The 15,848-nt window shown below is 45.2% G+C and overlaps 1 protein-coding gene and 1 long non-coding RNA gene across 2 annotated transcripts; both read right to left on the bottom strand.

Annotated features, from left to right (window-relative positions):
• Positions 1–2,125: 2,125 nt before the first annotated feature.
• Positions 2,126–5,625, bottom strand: LOC125980649 (G-protein coupled receptor 151 protein). Its single transcript, XM_049740061.2, has one exon. It carries the CDS (start codon positions 4,227–4,229, stop codon positions 3,120–3,122), a length of 1,110 nt encoding a protein of 369 aa, XP_049596018.1. The 5' UTR covers positions 4,230–5,625; the 3' UTR covers positions 2,126–3,119.
• Positions 5,626–7,028: 1,403 nt separating this feature from the next.
• LOC125980660 (uncharacterized) lies at positions 7,029–15,807 on the bottom strand. Its single transcript, XR_007485702.2, has 2 exons — positions 15,371–15,807; positions 7,029–11,700 (listed from the first exon to the last, which is right to left on the bottom strand). It is a non-coding gene; the product is annotated as an uncharacterized lncRNA (long non-coding RNA).
• Between the last annotated feature and the right edge of the window lie 41 nt (positions 15,808–15,848).

Raw genomic sequence — 15,848 nt, 5'->3', positions numbered from 1 at the left:
TGATCTCAATTTCTGCTTTACATCTGTCCCTAATCCCGTCAAGATAATCCGCGCACACGAACAAGGACGAGGCACACTATAGAAACATAGCCATGAAAAAGTAATGTATTCTAATTACAGTTTGAATATTTTAACCAAGTATTAAGTAAAAATATGTGGAGATGTTTGCATTTAATGTTTAAAAACAGCTCAACATTTTAGAATGAATTGAAACAAAATAAGTAAATATGAAATAAAAAAAAACATGAAATGTTATGGTCATATCTAAATATCAACCATATCAAATATAGTATAAAATATTCATCACATGCGCCATTACGTCGTAAAATGGCTTAGCTTTGAGAGTGAACTCATTGAATTTAAAATATAAATATTTTTTACCCCCAAAAATGATTGTTGATAAATAAAACAGGATGTCAGCGAAAAAGAAATGTAGTAAATGCTAAATGTCTGCAGTGCTCTTCTGTAACCACGCGATAGCGCCATTTCCACACTGCTGAATTGGTAGACAAAAATAAGGCATTGGCGTTCAAGAGCAATAAACAGGAGCCATAATTGTCTGCAGTGCCCTTCTGTAACCACACGATGACGCCATTTCCACGCTGCTAAATTGGTAGACAAAAACATGGCATCAAGCATATAAGCGCTCAAGAGCAATAAACAGGACCCATGATTGTGTGGGCTGACGTCAACGGGCAGGATGTTGACTTGGTGACACGATGAAAGATGGCCGAGTGGTGCAATGTAAATGTCATTACCCTTTAGAAAGACACTCCAATTAAACAACTTTGCTTTTTCCTGCCGAGTGGCCTTTTTTTTTTTTTTAAATCTCAGGTGTCCATTTTACAAGAGTGTGAGCATGCCGCGTTTACCTCAGAAAAATGGCGTCATAAGTAGTTCAGTAAATGGTGAAGGCATCTGTTGGGTCCTACTGTAAGAACAACTCAGACTACATTAGGAGTGTTTCCATGCAAATGGTATCAGAAGTTTGACCCAAAAAAGTTTTTGTGAGTGCAAATGTGGATGTTGTGATGTTTTCCACCCTGTTAGAATACAGAAGGAAAAAAATCACTTAGGACGGCCGGAAAACGCAAGGTAGCTTGACCCAGAATCCTCCAAGCTGCTCTCAGGGCAAAACACAAAACAAACATTTGTTGATGTGTCCTAGTTAACAAAAAAAGAAAAGAAAAAAGTCCTTAGCGAGACAGGACAGGAACTTCATAGACGAGTGGAGAGCTGCAGGCGACGACGCGTCCGTCACGCTTGAATGAGACACAAACCGACAGAAAGGAGAAAGCAGTGGTGACGTCGGCCGAAAAGAGCACGACGAACATTTGCTTCATCTGGACAAAAATTCTTCTTCAATCTTAAAAAATCCCCATCCCATGCACCACCCTGACATACGGGTGTTGCTCAGCGCACCCCCCCACCCCCCCCCACCCCGCCAGGCCCATTTTCTTTCATGGCGGCCAGCCGGCAATGTTTTGATAGCAAGTCAAGCGTAAGGGATGCTGCAGTGTATTATCACAAACTTTACATTAGCTCGGATGGTGGGACCCTTGACCCGCCCGCCGGATGAACTCATATCTACATGGTGCACTGTCTTGATGACTTGAAGATTTGTAAAATTGTGTATTTCACGCGTGTCGATTGACCAAATATGGTACAATGCCTGCGAGTTGGACAAGCAAGTATAATGACTCAAAGACTTGCAAAACCTTTTTGCAATCATTTTTAAAACATGTAGCAAACTGATGGAGTGCGAAACGAGAGAGAATAAAAAGCGACGAGGCAGTGACCCCGAGGGCGCATGCACGCTCGCGGCAACCATCCATCAATGAATAAATGATGTGCTGTCGCACAATCGCGGTCAAGAGCTTTTCAAGAGGTTTTCAAGAGGTTTTTCTCCCCCCCCTTTTTTGTCTTGAATTCCGTCTTCCTCGGCCAGACGAGGGAAATGTCAAAGCCGTCGCGCCGCAGCCACGGGGTTCAACACACAAGACCACTCAATGCTCCTTTTTTCCTCCCTTTCACAACCCAAGAAAGGTTAGCGGCGGGAAAACGCCATGCTGCCCCATTTTTACACATTAACCCTTTGGTGTACCAACCCAACACATGTCAATACTCAGACTTGTATATCTTGTTTATTCAACAAGTTTTACCACGTGACAAGAAGCCGCATCATGTTGCAGCGTTCAACCGGATTAATTAGGCCAGACGTTATGGGCGTATCAGCACACTTTGAAATAGGAAATGAATTTGGAACATTTCATGATACAGATTTTGCGGAAGTGAGATTCTGATTGGCAAGCATGAACACAAGCTACAACAACAAGACTTGATGCGAGTCTGCAACTATCGATCTTGTCAAAGTTGCTGGAAAACAATAAAAATGAGGTCACATACCCTATTGACTTTTTTGGAGCTGCCGCGCTCTCGTCATGTAATCGCCGAGGCAGGATTTTAACCCAACAGATTAGTGGCGGATGCAGTGCGAAGATGTGAGATGTTTCCATATCTGAAAACGATTGGAGTGTGTTTTTATCTGCGATTAAAAAGCGAGCTAATCTCGGATTTAGTTGGGATGAGTCCATATACCTGATCATGTTTTGTTGCTCATCCGCGTTCAAAAATGCAGATATATTTAATACTGCGAGTGCAAATCATTTTTAAAATAAGGTTAACAGTCCACACAAATCTCAGATTTTAATTTAAAAAAAGAAACATGTTGCTTTCGTGGCATGAGAGTTAAACACAAAAATAAAATAAACATGAACAGTTTCACAAATTATTATCATTCACAAAGTATTTCTCAATTAAAAAGTATTGAATATTACAAGATAACAAATTTTAAATAAAAACGGAATAAAAAGCTATTCTACACATGTAAACAGTATATAATACACATGTATAAATATTGCTGTTATATTAAATATGACAATGATTTTTTTCCTTTTTTGTGTTAAGTTATAAATATACAATAGGAACTTGACTTGACCATTGTTTTCTAAACACGAGGTGACATGGCACCTCTTGGAGGTTTGGACACCTTTGAAGTGGGAGCAGGCTGCTTCTCTTCCTCCGTGACAAGTTGCAATCTCGAATGCACGACGATGAGACTAGAGCATTTTCTCTTCTTTCTCCCAGGGGATGGGGTCCTGCTCCTCCTCCACCTGCGTGTTCCTGCGCCCTGTCCAAAAGTGCTCCACATCCGGGAAGGTCTTCTCGGCGTTGGTGAGCACCGCGTTGGCCCCCGCGCCGCCCAGCTCGGCTCCGTTGCCCTCGGTTGTCTTGGGGGCTCCGGGTGCCTTGGCGCCGCGGCAGGCGGCCGCCATGCAGAGTGCTACCAAGCCGCAGCGCACGTCGTCGTACATGGTGACGAGCAGGACCGGCGAGAGCGCGCCGCAGGCGTACACCAGCACCTGCGCGCACAGGAGCACTCCCGCGGGGGGCTTGTGGTAGCCCAGTCGGACCCAGGTGAAAGTGCCCCACTCAGGCAGCAGCATGAGCCCCAGCGTGGTGCTCAGACACAGCAGCACCAGCGTCACCTTGCTCAGGCGGCGCGGGTTTGGCGCATAATTGAGCGCCCGGTGGAGGCTCTTAGTGTAGTAAGCCACGGTGAAGAGCACTGGAGCCACGTAGGTGGCAGTGGGGTAGATCTTGTAGAAGACGGCCATGAACCGCGACGCGCACGCCGGCATCTGTGACACGCACACTACGTTGTGCGCACCGCGCGGCTGCAACGCGGAGAACAGCATCTGCGGGATGGGCAAGATCATGGACAGCAGCCACACCAACGCCACGGCCCACAGGATCCAGCCACAGTGTGCGGCGGCCCCGCCCTCCGGGGTGTGCTTGGCCCGGGTGCTGACCGCCAGGAGGAGCGTCTTGGCCACAAGACAGGCGTGCTGGAACCAGTCGGCTGTGGCGCACGCGAAGCGGCCGAGGACCCAGGCTTGCTTGTAGGCGGCGAGCGCGCGCACGGGGGCGCACAGGACCAGGAGGAGCGCATCCGTAGCGGCCACTGAAGCGAGCAGAGCCTTGGCCTCGGAGCCTTGACCAGCTCGGAAGTCGCGCGCGAAAACCAGCAACACCAGGAGGTTGCCCGCGGCGCCGGAAACGCACATGCCGACGAGCAATGCCGGCACGGCCGTCCGGATGTCCTCCCCGTCGAGGAGCTGGAGTCCTCCCGCGAAGTCGACCAAAGTCCCGTTGGGATCGGAATCCATTTCTTTGCGCAAAGTGTTCGAAGGAGGTCGTCGGCTGGCTGCGAGCGCGCGTCTGAGGTGAGGCGGGCCAACTGGGACTATTTACGGCGCCGCCATTTCGGCGGCGTCGACGTCATGAAGCGCGAGAGCCCGAAAGAATCGCGACACGCCGCAGCGTGACACCATTTGAGCGCGTGCGTCATGACTGGTAGGCAGACAAACCGTGACGTCACTCAACGGCACAACTTTTATTGAGCAAAAAAATCAAATTAAAAAAAATATGTAGTGGTGCACCACACATTCACAGAAACCTTGGGTGTCGAACCCGTGGCTCTTCATCCATGGGGATGTGAGCTAAGCTTCCTGTGCTATTTTGTTATTATGGATTGTATGAATCTGTTTAATTGAGTGGAGGTCCAATCAAACGCGCAGACGCTCGACTGTGACACTTCGCTGAAGATATTTACAGTCTTCTGAGCGACATCATCAAGGTCGCGTATGGAGCAGCTGTTGGAAGGACTGTTGCCACGGTTACCGACCGCACACGGCGAGGTGTTTACCCGACGAGCATCTGGGGTGCGCGCGGGTGAGACGGGACGGCACGGAGAGGTGAGGGGGCGCCCACTCAAATGCTGTCACCTCAACGGAGAGGGCCGGTTGCTAGGCGACCGCGTTGGTCGCTTAAGCGGCGTGGTGGAACCCAGTGGTGAGGCTGCCCTGCATGATGCGACAAGTGGCAAGACCATATTTTTAATAGTCTTTATTCTTGATTGGGAAATTCTGTGCCCTGCTCCCAGGCTGAACAAATAGAGGATGAATGTAATCCACATACTCTTCCTGCCAATGAAAAAAAAACGTAACAACCCTGAGCCCACCCCCCAAAAAAGATCCGTAGGTGCCGAACAGTAAGTATGCGAGACTCGACTGCTTTTTATCTTTTTTTTTTTTTTTTTCCGTTGTCAGGCATCACGCAAAGAGCTAATAAATGAGCGGGTGCCTTTGGCGAAAGGGCAAGCTCCCCTCCCGCCTGCAAAACAGCAAATAATTCATGGCAGCCTCGTGGGGGTGCATTTGGGGGAAAAGGGGGTAGGGGGTGCTTTTAATTTTTTAATCAGAATGAAATAAAGGACGAAAGCTGTAGTTGGGCAATTTGAACATTCTTCAATACATGCCTCACTTTTGGGACGACCTGCACACTAAACTGGACATTCCGAGTAAAAAGGGATTTTCAATGTCTTCTTGATGTCTTCTTGTCTTGATGACTGATTGATTGCCTGTCCAATATTTCGGTGGGTTGGTGCAGTTCCGAACGGAGCTGGTGAAACCAACCAGAATGTGATTAAAGCGCGCCCTGGTGTGGTGGGTTGGAGAAACTGTCACTAACGTTGATTGACAGTCTTTATTTTAATAATCGCACTGTGTATGTATGGTTAATTAAAAAATAAATAAAAATAAAATATATATATATATATATATATATATATATAGGATCTATCTATTTATTAGTATGTTATACACACACACACATTGTTTTTTGATTATATTCCAACTATATTAATGATACAACTATATTTTTTACATTTTGTATATTATCCATCTATCCATTATCTGTACCGCTTGTCCCCACGGGGGTCGCGGGCGTGCTGGAGCCTGTCCCGGCAGTCATCGGGCAGTAGGCGGGGGACACCCTGAACTGGTTGCCAGCCAATCGCAGGGCACACAGAGACGAAAATCCATTCACACTCGCACACACACCTAGGGACAATTTGGAGTGCTCAATCGGCCTAGCAAGCATGTTTTTTGGGATGTGGGAGGAAACCGGAGTGCCCCGAGAAAACCCACGCGGGCCTGGGGAGAACATGCAAACTCCACACAGGGAGGGCCAGAGGTGGAATCGAAGCCGCACCCTGCTAACTGTGAGGCTAACCAGTGCGCCAAGGAGCCGCCCTTTTTTTTTTTTTTGTATATTATACAGTATATAATATATACACTACCGTTCAAAAGTTTGGGGTCACCCAAACAATTTTGTGTTTTCCATGAAAAGTCACACTTATTCACCACCAAACGTTGTGAAATGAATAGAAAATAGAGTCAAGACATTGACAAGGTTAGAAATAATGATTTGTATTTGAAATAAGATTTTTTTTACATCAAACTTTGCTTTCGTCAAAGAATCCTCCATTTGCAGCAATTACGGCATTGCAGACCTTTGGCATTCTAGCTGTTAATTTGTTGAGGTAATCTGGAGAAATTGCACCCCACGCTTCCAGAAGCAGCTCCCACAAGTTGGATTGGTTGGATGGGCACTTCTTGCGTACCATACGGTCAAGCTGCTCCCACAACAGCTCAATGGGGTTCAGATCTGGAGCGTCACATTTGTGGGGTCAATTAAACGCTCAAAATGGCCAGAAAAAGAGAACTTTCATCTGAAACTCGACAGTCTATTCTTGTTCTTAGAAATGAAGGCCATTCCATGCGAGAAATTGCTAAGAAATTGAAGATTTCCTACAACGGTGTGTACTCCCTTCAGAGGACAGCACAAACAGGCTCTAACCAAAGTCGAAAAAGAAGTGGGAGGCTGCGTTGCACAACTGAGCAAGAAGATAAGTACATTAGAGTCTCTAGTTTGAGAAACAGACGCCTCATAGGTCCCCAACTGGCATCTTCATTAACTAGTACCCGCAAAACACCAGTGTCAACATCTACAGTGAAGAGGCGGCTGCGGGATTCTGGGCTTCAGGGCAGAGTGGCAAAGAAAAAGCGATATCTGAGACTGGCCAACAAAAGAAAAAGATTAAGATGGGCAAAAGAACACAGACATTGGACAGAGGAAGACTGGAAAAAAGTGTTGTGGACGGATGAATCCAAGTTTGAGGTGTTTGGATCACAAAGAAGAACGTTTGTGAAACGCAGAACAAATGAAAAGATGCTGGAAAAATGCCTGACGCCATCTGTTAAGCATGGAGGAGGTAATGTGATGCTCTGGGGTTGCTTTGGTGCTGGTAAGGTGGGGAGATTTGTACAGGGTGAAAGGGAGTCTGAATCAGGAAGGCTATCACTCCATTTTGCAACGCCATGCCATAGCCAGTGGACAGCGTTTGATTGGAGCCAATTTCATCCTACAACAGGACAATGACCCCAAACACACCTCCAAATTGTGCGAGAACTATTTAGAGCAGAAGCAGGCAGCTGGTATTCTATCGGTACTGGAGTGGCCAGCGCAGTCACCAGATCTGAACCCCATTGAGCTGTTGTGGGAGCAGCTTGACCGTATGGTACGCAAGAAGTGCTCATCCAACCAATCCAACTTGTGGGAGCTGCTTCTGGAAGCGTGGGATGCAATTTCTCCAGATTACCTCAACAAATTAACAGCTAGAATGCCAAAGGTCTGCAATGCCGTAATTGCTGCAAATGGAGGATTCTTTGACAAAAGCAAAATTTGATGTAAAAAAAATCTTATTTCAAATACAAATCATTATTTCTAACCTTGTCAATGTCTTGACTCTATTTTCTATTCATTTCACAACGTTTGGTGGTGAATAAGTGTGACTTTTCATGGAAAACACAAAATTGTTTGGGTAATTTAGTACTTCTACTGTAAAATCTGGAGCCAGAGACAGACAACCATTCGCACTCACACTCACACATATATATATATATATTTTTGTATATTATATATTTATTTATATTATATTTATATTTTATTCTGATTTAAGCTAAAACATTTTCATTCAAAATACACACCTCTCTCGGTTTTTGCCGTTTGAGACGTGTGTGATAACTCAAAATGACCACGAGAGAGCAGCAGACGGTTATTTGCTTTTGTAATTGCATGCAAAACAGGGGCTGACATTTCCTTCTATAGGGGGCGGAACTGACTAGTGCAACAAACAGCATCAACAAAAAATAACCTCTCCAAAGATCTGTCACATTTTTTACTCAGAAATCGTGAAAAAATCCAAATTCATCTATTTGGCAAAGAAATGACCATTTGATTTGGAAAAAATCAGGGAACAGAAATATATCCAGAGAAAGCAGAATGTTTTATGCTACGTGAACAAAAATCAGCTGTACGCATAAATACACAATTCCTCTCCTTAGCTCGGTCCACGGTATTGGAAATGTGTTTTGTAGTAGTTAGGAAATAAAATGGACATGTGTCAACACGGCGTACGTAATGTAGTGTCCGCGCCAGAGGCATCACGAGCGGGAGTCAACGCCAAAGGCATCCAAGATGTCAAGGTGTCAAACTCAAAGGCGTCCGTTGGCACGCATTCATTGGTCAGCTTATTTGTCAACGCGCCTCATTGATTGATCCCAACGCAAACAAAAAGCGCCGGCTCGCCTCCTGAATGCCAAGCGGGTCGCGACGGCTCGGCAGCGCCTTTAATCCCGATGGCGAATGGGAGCCGGCGGCCGTCTCGACCTCATCGCGTTTAGAGAGGTCGCCGACCATTCGGCTCGCAGTCGGCATCATTTGGAAGATTAGCCGCGATTGCAGATGTGGTCCGACATTGTCTAATGCGTACAATGTTCTTACGATTATTTTTACGTCAAGGAATATAAAAGTTTTGTTGACCACTTTTGCGAAACATGCTAACATCAGTCGTGTCATAAAACTCACATGGTCTACCAAAATCACGTCAAAATCCGAAAAGTTGTTTTGAAGCGTCTAATTTTCAGATTATTTTAAAAAAAAATACAACGCCACTTAATATCACATAAACTACGCATGAAAAAAATGACTTTTTTTACAACTTGAGGCCCCCCCCCGCCCAAATTTATTATTTACTGGTTCACATTGGGTCGTCGACATGTGAGCTCCTCTCCGACATTGAACACATTCTTATTTCCCCAAGCAGATGAAGGATAAATTGTCCATTATTTGCCCTTTTAAAAAGCAAGTGAGATAAGCCCTCATGTCGTCATTTGGCCCCCCGGCCTGCGGGGGCGCCACTATGCAGAACGCTGCCCCAATTACCGACGCCTAGTTTGCCATAATGACTTTCCAATGACGTACTTGATTGAAATGTAACTGGTGGGGCCGCGGGGCGCTACAAAAAACAATAAGGGGGGGAAAGTTGGAGCAGGTACGAGAAAAAAAAACTTATTAAACCGCGCGGCGCTGGCAGCTAGCATAAATTAGCATATTGAGGGTAAATATGCAGACTATTGACGATAATAAAACGGGATTATTCAATCCAATGAATGTTAAATAGATGGAGGCAAGGCCACGCAGCTCTTATCTGCTCAAAGCTGGCCTTTATTTTAATGGCTTGACAATTGCGCTTATTGTTCCCATTTCGGGCTTTGGCCGTGCCGCCGCATTCCCGAGAGATTCTTTGACGATTTTAGTTTCTCCCGCCGGTCACGTGACGTCAAGTGGCTGGCTGCTTGCTCGCTCCTGTTTTGCTGAACGGGAGCGTCGGCCTCGGGCCAGCATCAAGATAACGTTTTCATTATGCACACGGCCTGATGCACACGTAGATTATGTTCGAGAGAGGGAGAGAGTGCATGTGTGTGTGTGTGTGTGTGTGTGTGTGTGTGTGTGTGTGTGTGTGTGTGTGTGTGTGTGCGTGTGTATGTGCGCATGAATAAAATAAACATCTTTTCTTGCGCCCCTGAAAGCCCATAAATCAAAAACATTTGACTTCTTATTGTGTTTCTTTTTATGACACACACACATACACACACACCTATACCGCTTGTTCCTACGGGGGTGCTGGAGCCTATCCCAGCAGTCATCGTACAGTAGGCGGGGGACACCCTGAAACGGTTGCCAGCCAATCACAGGGCACACAGAGACAAACAACCATCCACACTCGCACGCAGGGGCAATTTGGAGCGCTCAATTGGCCTACCATGCATGTTTTTGGAATGTGGGAGGAAACCGGAGCGCGGGGAGAACATGCAAACTCCACACAGGGAGGGTCGGAGGTGAGATCGAACCGGCACCCTCCTAATTGTGAGGCGGACGTGCTAACCAGTGTACCACCGAGCCGCCCTCACACACACACACACACACACGCACGCACACACGCACGCACGCACCACACACACACGCGCACACACGCACACACACACACACACAATCTAAAACAATCCCCTTGATTCTAAATTCTTGTTACACTTACTAACTTTAACTTTAAAAATACATAATGAAGAATAAATAATGAACTGCTCTGAAAATTACAACTGCGTGTCATAATCTCTGGACTACATTCCTCTCCCTAAAATTTTATTGTTTTCCTAGATTACTACCAGTCAATTTTCTTGACCCCAACACAAAAGATCCATTAAGATGCAGATTAGATACTTGGACTAGCCACAAGTGTAAATAACAGCTGAGGTGGAACGTGACCAAATGCTACAGTTTGCTAACGCTAACGTGGCGCTCGTGTGTTGATAGTGTGTCTCATTGAGTGCGGGTTGCCGCGCAGGGTAAGGGTGAAGGTCGCACGGGTCCCTGGAGAGCAAACGGTGGCTCTGCTAATCCCCACGAGGTCCACAGTTGACCGTGACGGGTAGCAACACGTCTGGATTCGAGAAGAAAAAAAGTCCGCTTGCTAAAAGTGCTAACAATGCTATGAAGCTGCGTGTTTGTGAAGTGACTTAGCCAGATGTGCGAGTGAAAATGATGAAGCCAGGATGTAAACAAAGCCAACAAACATGTTAACTCAGCTAAAAGTGGCCATGAACACAAAATCTAGCAAATGCTAGCCTTGGCTTCAATGTAGCATTTTTGTAACCATAAATGTAGGATATGTTGAAACAAATATGGCAAATTTCCAAGAGGACAGTTTTCGTGACAAAAAACAAACTACCTGAAATCCTGAAGGCTAAAATTCTCTGTTTAAATGGTAGTCTGAGGAGAATTAGATTCTTTTTTGGGGGAAGACAACTGTTTTTGGAGTCTAAATTAGAAATCAAAAAGATTTCACAATAACAACAAATCATGAAAATGTATATAAAAATTATGTAAATAACTCAACAACCCAGTTTGAAAACTATGACCTGAAAGAAATTGGAATGCATTACGATACCCGCGTCTCTATTCATAATGTTGCCTATTTATCTGGTTCGATATGCACCGCCGCGTTCATCGTGGTTGGCGAGCGCGCGAGTTCATTGTTCCGCGGGGCGTCAACGAGAAAAGGAAGGAGAAGTCCAGGGGTCTCGACAAATCCTCCCTTTATACAAGCAGCAGGAGAGAAGACCCTCGTGGGAAATGATCTCTGCCCGGGCAACGACAAACACTCAATTACGGGGGGCTTACCGGCGGACTCTGGCCGCCCCCCCCCACTCACGTCCCTGGGGGACATCAAAGGACTAAAGACTGGTTTGAGGGGGAGTGTGGGGGCCCCTCTTGTATGCGCTCCTTGCTTTTGTTGCGCCGTATTAACTCCGTCATCCCCTCCCGGAGCGCACATCATTCGTGTCTTCATTCGGCGTGGCGTGTGTGTGTACCTAATGGAGTGGCATCTAGGTGTACCTTATAAAACGACAAGGCAGACAAAGACATTAGACAATACATATTTTACCTCATGCTTCATTGCATAACAAATACGTTGACTACCCAAGATGTGGCATCCAGTTGATTGTTTTATGTCAATAAAATGTATTTCAGTAAATCCGATGTATTAATAGATAATTTTGCTATAATTCAATCATTTGATTTTTTAATTAAATTACAATCTGTATTATCGAGAGTGTACTTCATTCAGTCCGTCTTAGCATGGACAAACGCTGTGCAGATGCAGTCGACCACCAACAGGTGGCGTTACAGACACACTTGAGACACCTAATCGTTTTTTTTTTTTTTTGCTTGTTGTTTTTTCTGGTGGGTGCTTAGGGAGTGATTGACAGCTGGCCGGAGGTCCTCTGGCCGCCGTTTAGCAGCTAATTAAAATGTAAAGCGGACAAAGCGCGCCTAAGTCGCCTGACAAAGGAGGAATCTCCTTCTTCGTCTTCTGCACAGCTGCTAAAGCAAACGAGAGATGAGACACAGGAGACGCGAGGCATGACTCCGACAAGACAAACACGGCCAGCCGCCACAGCTGTTCCAGGGTGCAGTGCTGGCCTCCATGGTCTCGGTGGCCTCGGTGGCCTGGCGCCATGGTGCAGGCCGCTGCTGCGTTCAGGCGCCACTCGGAAATATGCACTTGGCAATGGTCGGCTTTCCCAGTCCTGATTCTACGGCATCGGGTTAGCTTGGGGTATTCATATGACCCGATCAAATATCGATATCAGCAGCTATTATGATATGAAGTATCAGATATTGATATCGGAGGCTACGGTATCACTACAACTTGATCTTACACTAATATCATGATAATGAAACAATATGATTGCATTAAATATCGAACATGTATCAATGGCTACATTGGGCCAGGTACCGATATCATAAGTAGTTCCAGTATGGGGCTCTTTGATGATTTGATCGGGGTCTGATTTTGGACGAAGAAGAAGTCCACCCAACTCCAGCAATAAATGTCTACGTACGTTTTAAACTCCAGCCGGCGCAAGGTTCCGGGTACCCTTGTGTAAAGGTCAACTTGAATCCATTCGATGGTATCGCAAATTCCATTTTTCCTGCCGGCACCTGAATGCAGCAGGTGATTATTGCCATGCTGCTACGCCTCTGTAGCTTGTGGCGCTGAGTTAATCTCCTCGGCCTCGATAACACACATGCGCACACGCACATGCACACAAAAGTCCTCCAGCACTTCCTCCTGATCACCAGCCCAATTATTGCCATTTAATTGGCTGGTGGGAGACATTTTATCATATGCCACAATAATGTCGCTTTTGATATGCACTGTTGATTTTCGGTCATTTGCCGTGCAAATCCTCGTTAGAATAAAATGTTCACTAGACAAAAAAAAAAAAAAAAGAACAAAAAGCACCTGGTCTATATGTCCTTTATGATCCCCGCAGGATACTTGAGCTTGTGGCTGCAGCCTAAATATTTACACATGACGCCCAGTCAGACCAATAAGACCAGTAAAACCAGTAAGGCAGCTGCTCGCTTAATCTAAGCTATCTAAGACGATATATTAGACGATATATTTTCATCACACCAAGGGAGGATCAGCGTCATGAAATGAGGCCATGACAACAGAGCATGACTTTTGAGGTTTTTGTGGGTCTCTTTACATGAAAGCGCTATGGGCCAAATTTGAAGTTGCAAAATGAGGCTGGCTTTTTTTTTTTATTTTCCATTCAGACAGTTTTCATTCTTAATCTGTGCATAACGCTACAGTGACTGACAATAAAATGAAATGTACTTTTAGCATGCTGCCAGTTTGTATTTTAATGTTGATCAAGATGATGGTGAGACTTGAAGTCCTATTTAAAAAAAACTTTGAATGATTTTCTACTAAAATATATTTTGCCAAACAAGTAGTGATTTTGTTTGATATTTTTTTGTAGGCCATCCTCTGCAGCTGTCTCGGGACATACCGAGGACGGGAGCGTTTCATTACGAATGTCGGGGGTGAGAAAGTGAGCCTTGATTAGCTTTCTAATTAGCCACTTTAAACTCTAAGTAGGCCATTTGCACTCTGCACTCTTACGTCTGTTTCTCTTGGCGCTGTGCGTGTGCGCGCGTGTGTGCGTGCGCGTGGCAGCTGCTTTCTGTCATTGTCTTCATCACCGTGCGTGTACGCGTCCATGCGGATTATCGGCGGTTATGTAACAGCTGTGCCATCCAGATCGGCGTCCCGATGAGGGGATGATTGACACCCGGCATCCCGGAATAGAAGACACTCATCGGTGTCGGAATCTACGCGCCATCCCACCGATTGGACGGGATGAAGTTGCTAATGAGCCAGATTAGGTTGTCAAAGGAGACACTTTAGCTGACGCTACACGTCAGTCTCGGGGGCCTCTTGAGTCCGCTCAAGTCCCGCCTGACAAGTCAACTGCTCGAGCTGACTGACGTGTCGAATGGCACGTTTCCACTACGAGAACTTTAGACACAACTAGAAACTTTTCCAGGAGTGACGGCGCTAGTGTCAGAGGTTCTGAAGAAGACCCTGAGTAGTGGAGGTGGTACTTTCAAGAGAGCTTGGGAAAAAAATGAAGTCCAAGAAAATAACTTTAAGTTGAAGTATGTGGGAGGCAACCTGAGTACACAGGAAGGCCCGAGCCCATGATTTGAACCCAGAACAAAAGGAGGCAGATGTGCAATCCACGAGTCATCACGTTGTCCTCCACTTTTTTCCATCAAGGTCAAAATTGTCTCAATTATCCACGCATGTCTGTCTTGTGATTTCATTTCAGACTGGGAAAGGTCAGACGTTTTTATTTTAAATTCTCGTTAACTGCCTCTACGCTCACTCGCCTCATTTTATTTCATTCACTCAAATCTCATTTCACTTAAATTAACTCCCTTCTTGTACACTGTTACATGTTTATTTTCTCATTATGTGACCAATGGGTGATGCGTTCCAGACCTGACATGGAATTCTTTTTTATAATTGCCACAGTAGAGTGTATAAGCAAGTAAATACTTGCTTGCTGAATTTCAAATTAATCAGTGAAAATGGTCAGTCCAGGTATTATTTTCCAGTCTTGCATACCGTAAGGCTTCCCCAAAAAAAATGTCAAGTTTTGTAAAGCACAATATTATTGAGTGTCATTTTTTTCTTATCAACACAAATGCACAATGTTGTTTTGGGGGAAGCTGGAACTACTGAATTGCATTTCGATACATGCTGAACATGAAGAATTTCAATTGTTGAGTTTACTGTCGTCACCTCTAGTGCTTCTGTCAAAATACCCCCCCATCATTTCCTGTCGACACACTTGAGCTAACGTGGGCGACGGCAAAGCGAAGTGCCGAGAGAAACTGGGTTGCAATTGTCAACAATGAAACATATGTAACTTGCCGTCAGTGCAACAGCCTGTACTTTGAATTCTTCTAGATTACAACAAACATGTTCAAAATGTCCTGCTCGCTAGTCTTAAACACGGTTTTGCAGGGCGCAAAATCAAGACTTTTCTTGCGCTTTCCTGCAACTATCGTTAGAAAATATTCCCCAGCACATATAGTTGTGATAAAGTCACAGAAAAAAACATACAGCACGATTTTCACCCTTCAATAAAATAGCATTGCTATGTCGTTTGATTAAAACCAAAAAAGGTGATCATTGACTTACCTGTGGCGCAGAAAAAGTGTTAATTCCGCATGTTAAGGTGTTCGATCGAGGTGTGGACGCAGCTGCCCATCACAAGTGATTGACATATTCCCGGGTCACGCCTTTTGGTTTCTGTTTGGCTACTTTTGACGTGCCTTTACAAGTTTTAAAATAACAATGAAAGTGTCGACAAAATTAAATCAAAGGAATCAAACGGGGCAAGACAGGGATTATTTTTCATAGATAATTGTAATAATATTCTACTGTCAGGTCATATGGGCGGTTGTAACGTTTAGGACAAAAAGGCGTGTTTTTTATTTGTTTTTTGTTTTTACATACAAAATGTGCCTATGAAATAAATTATTATGGGTATTATTTTTGTTTTTTTAGCGGTTAGGTACCTAAACAAGTGTCCAGAGGATGCACGTGGTGCTGCAGGACCCGGAAGTGGAGCATCGGATACAGGAGGAGGAGGAGGATGAGGGCGGATGGAGAAGGC

This window comes from Syngnathus scovelli, chromosome 14, assembly GCF_024217435.2.
Source record: "Syngnathus scovelli strain Florida chromosome 14, RoL_Ssco_1.2, whole genome shotgun sequence".
NCBI lineage: Eukaryota > Metazoa > Chordata > Actinopteri > Syngnathiformes > Syngnathidae > Syngnathus > Syngnathus scovelli.
Note: the sequence above shows the minus strand (reverse complement) of the source record. Positions and strands in the feature narration are given on the sequence as shown.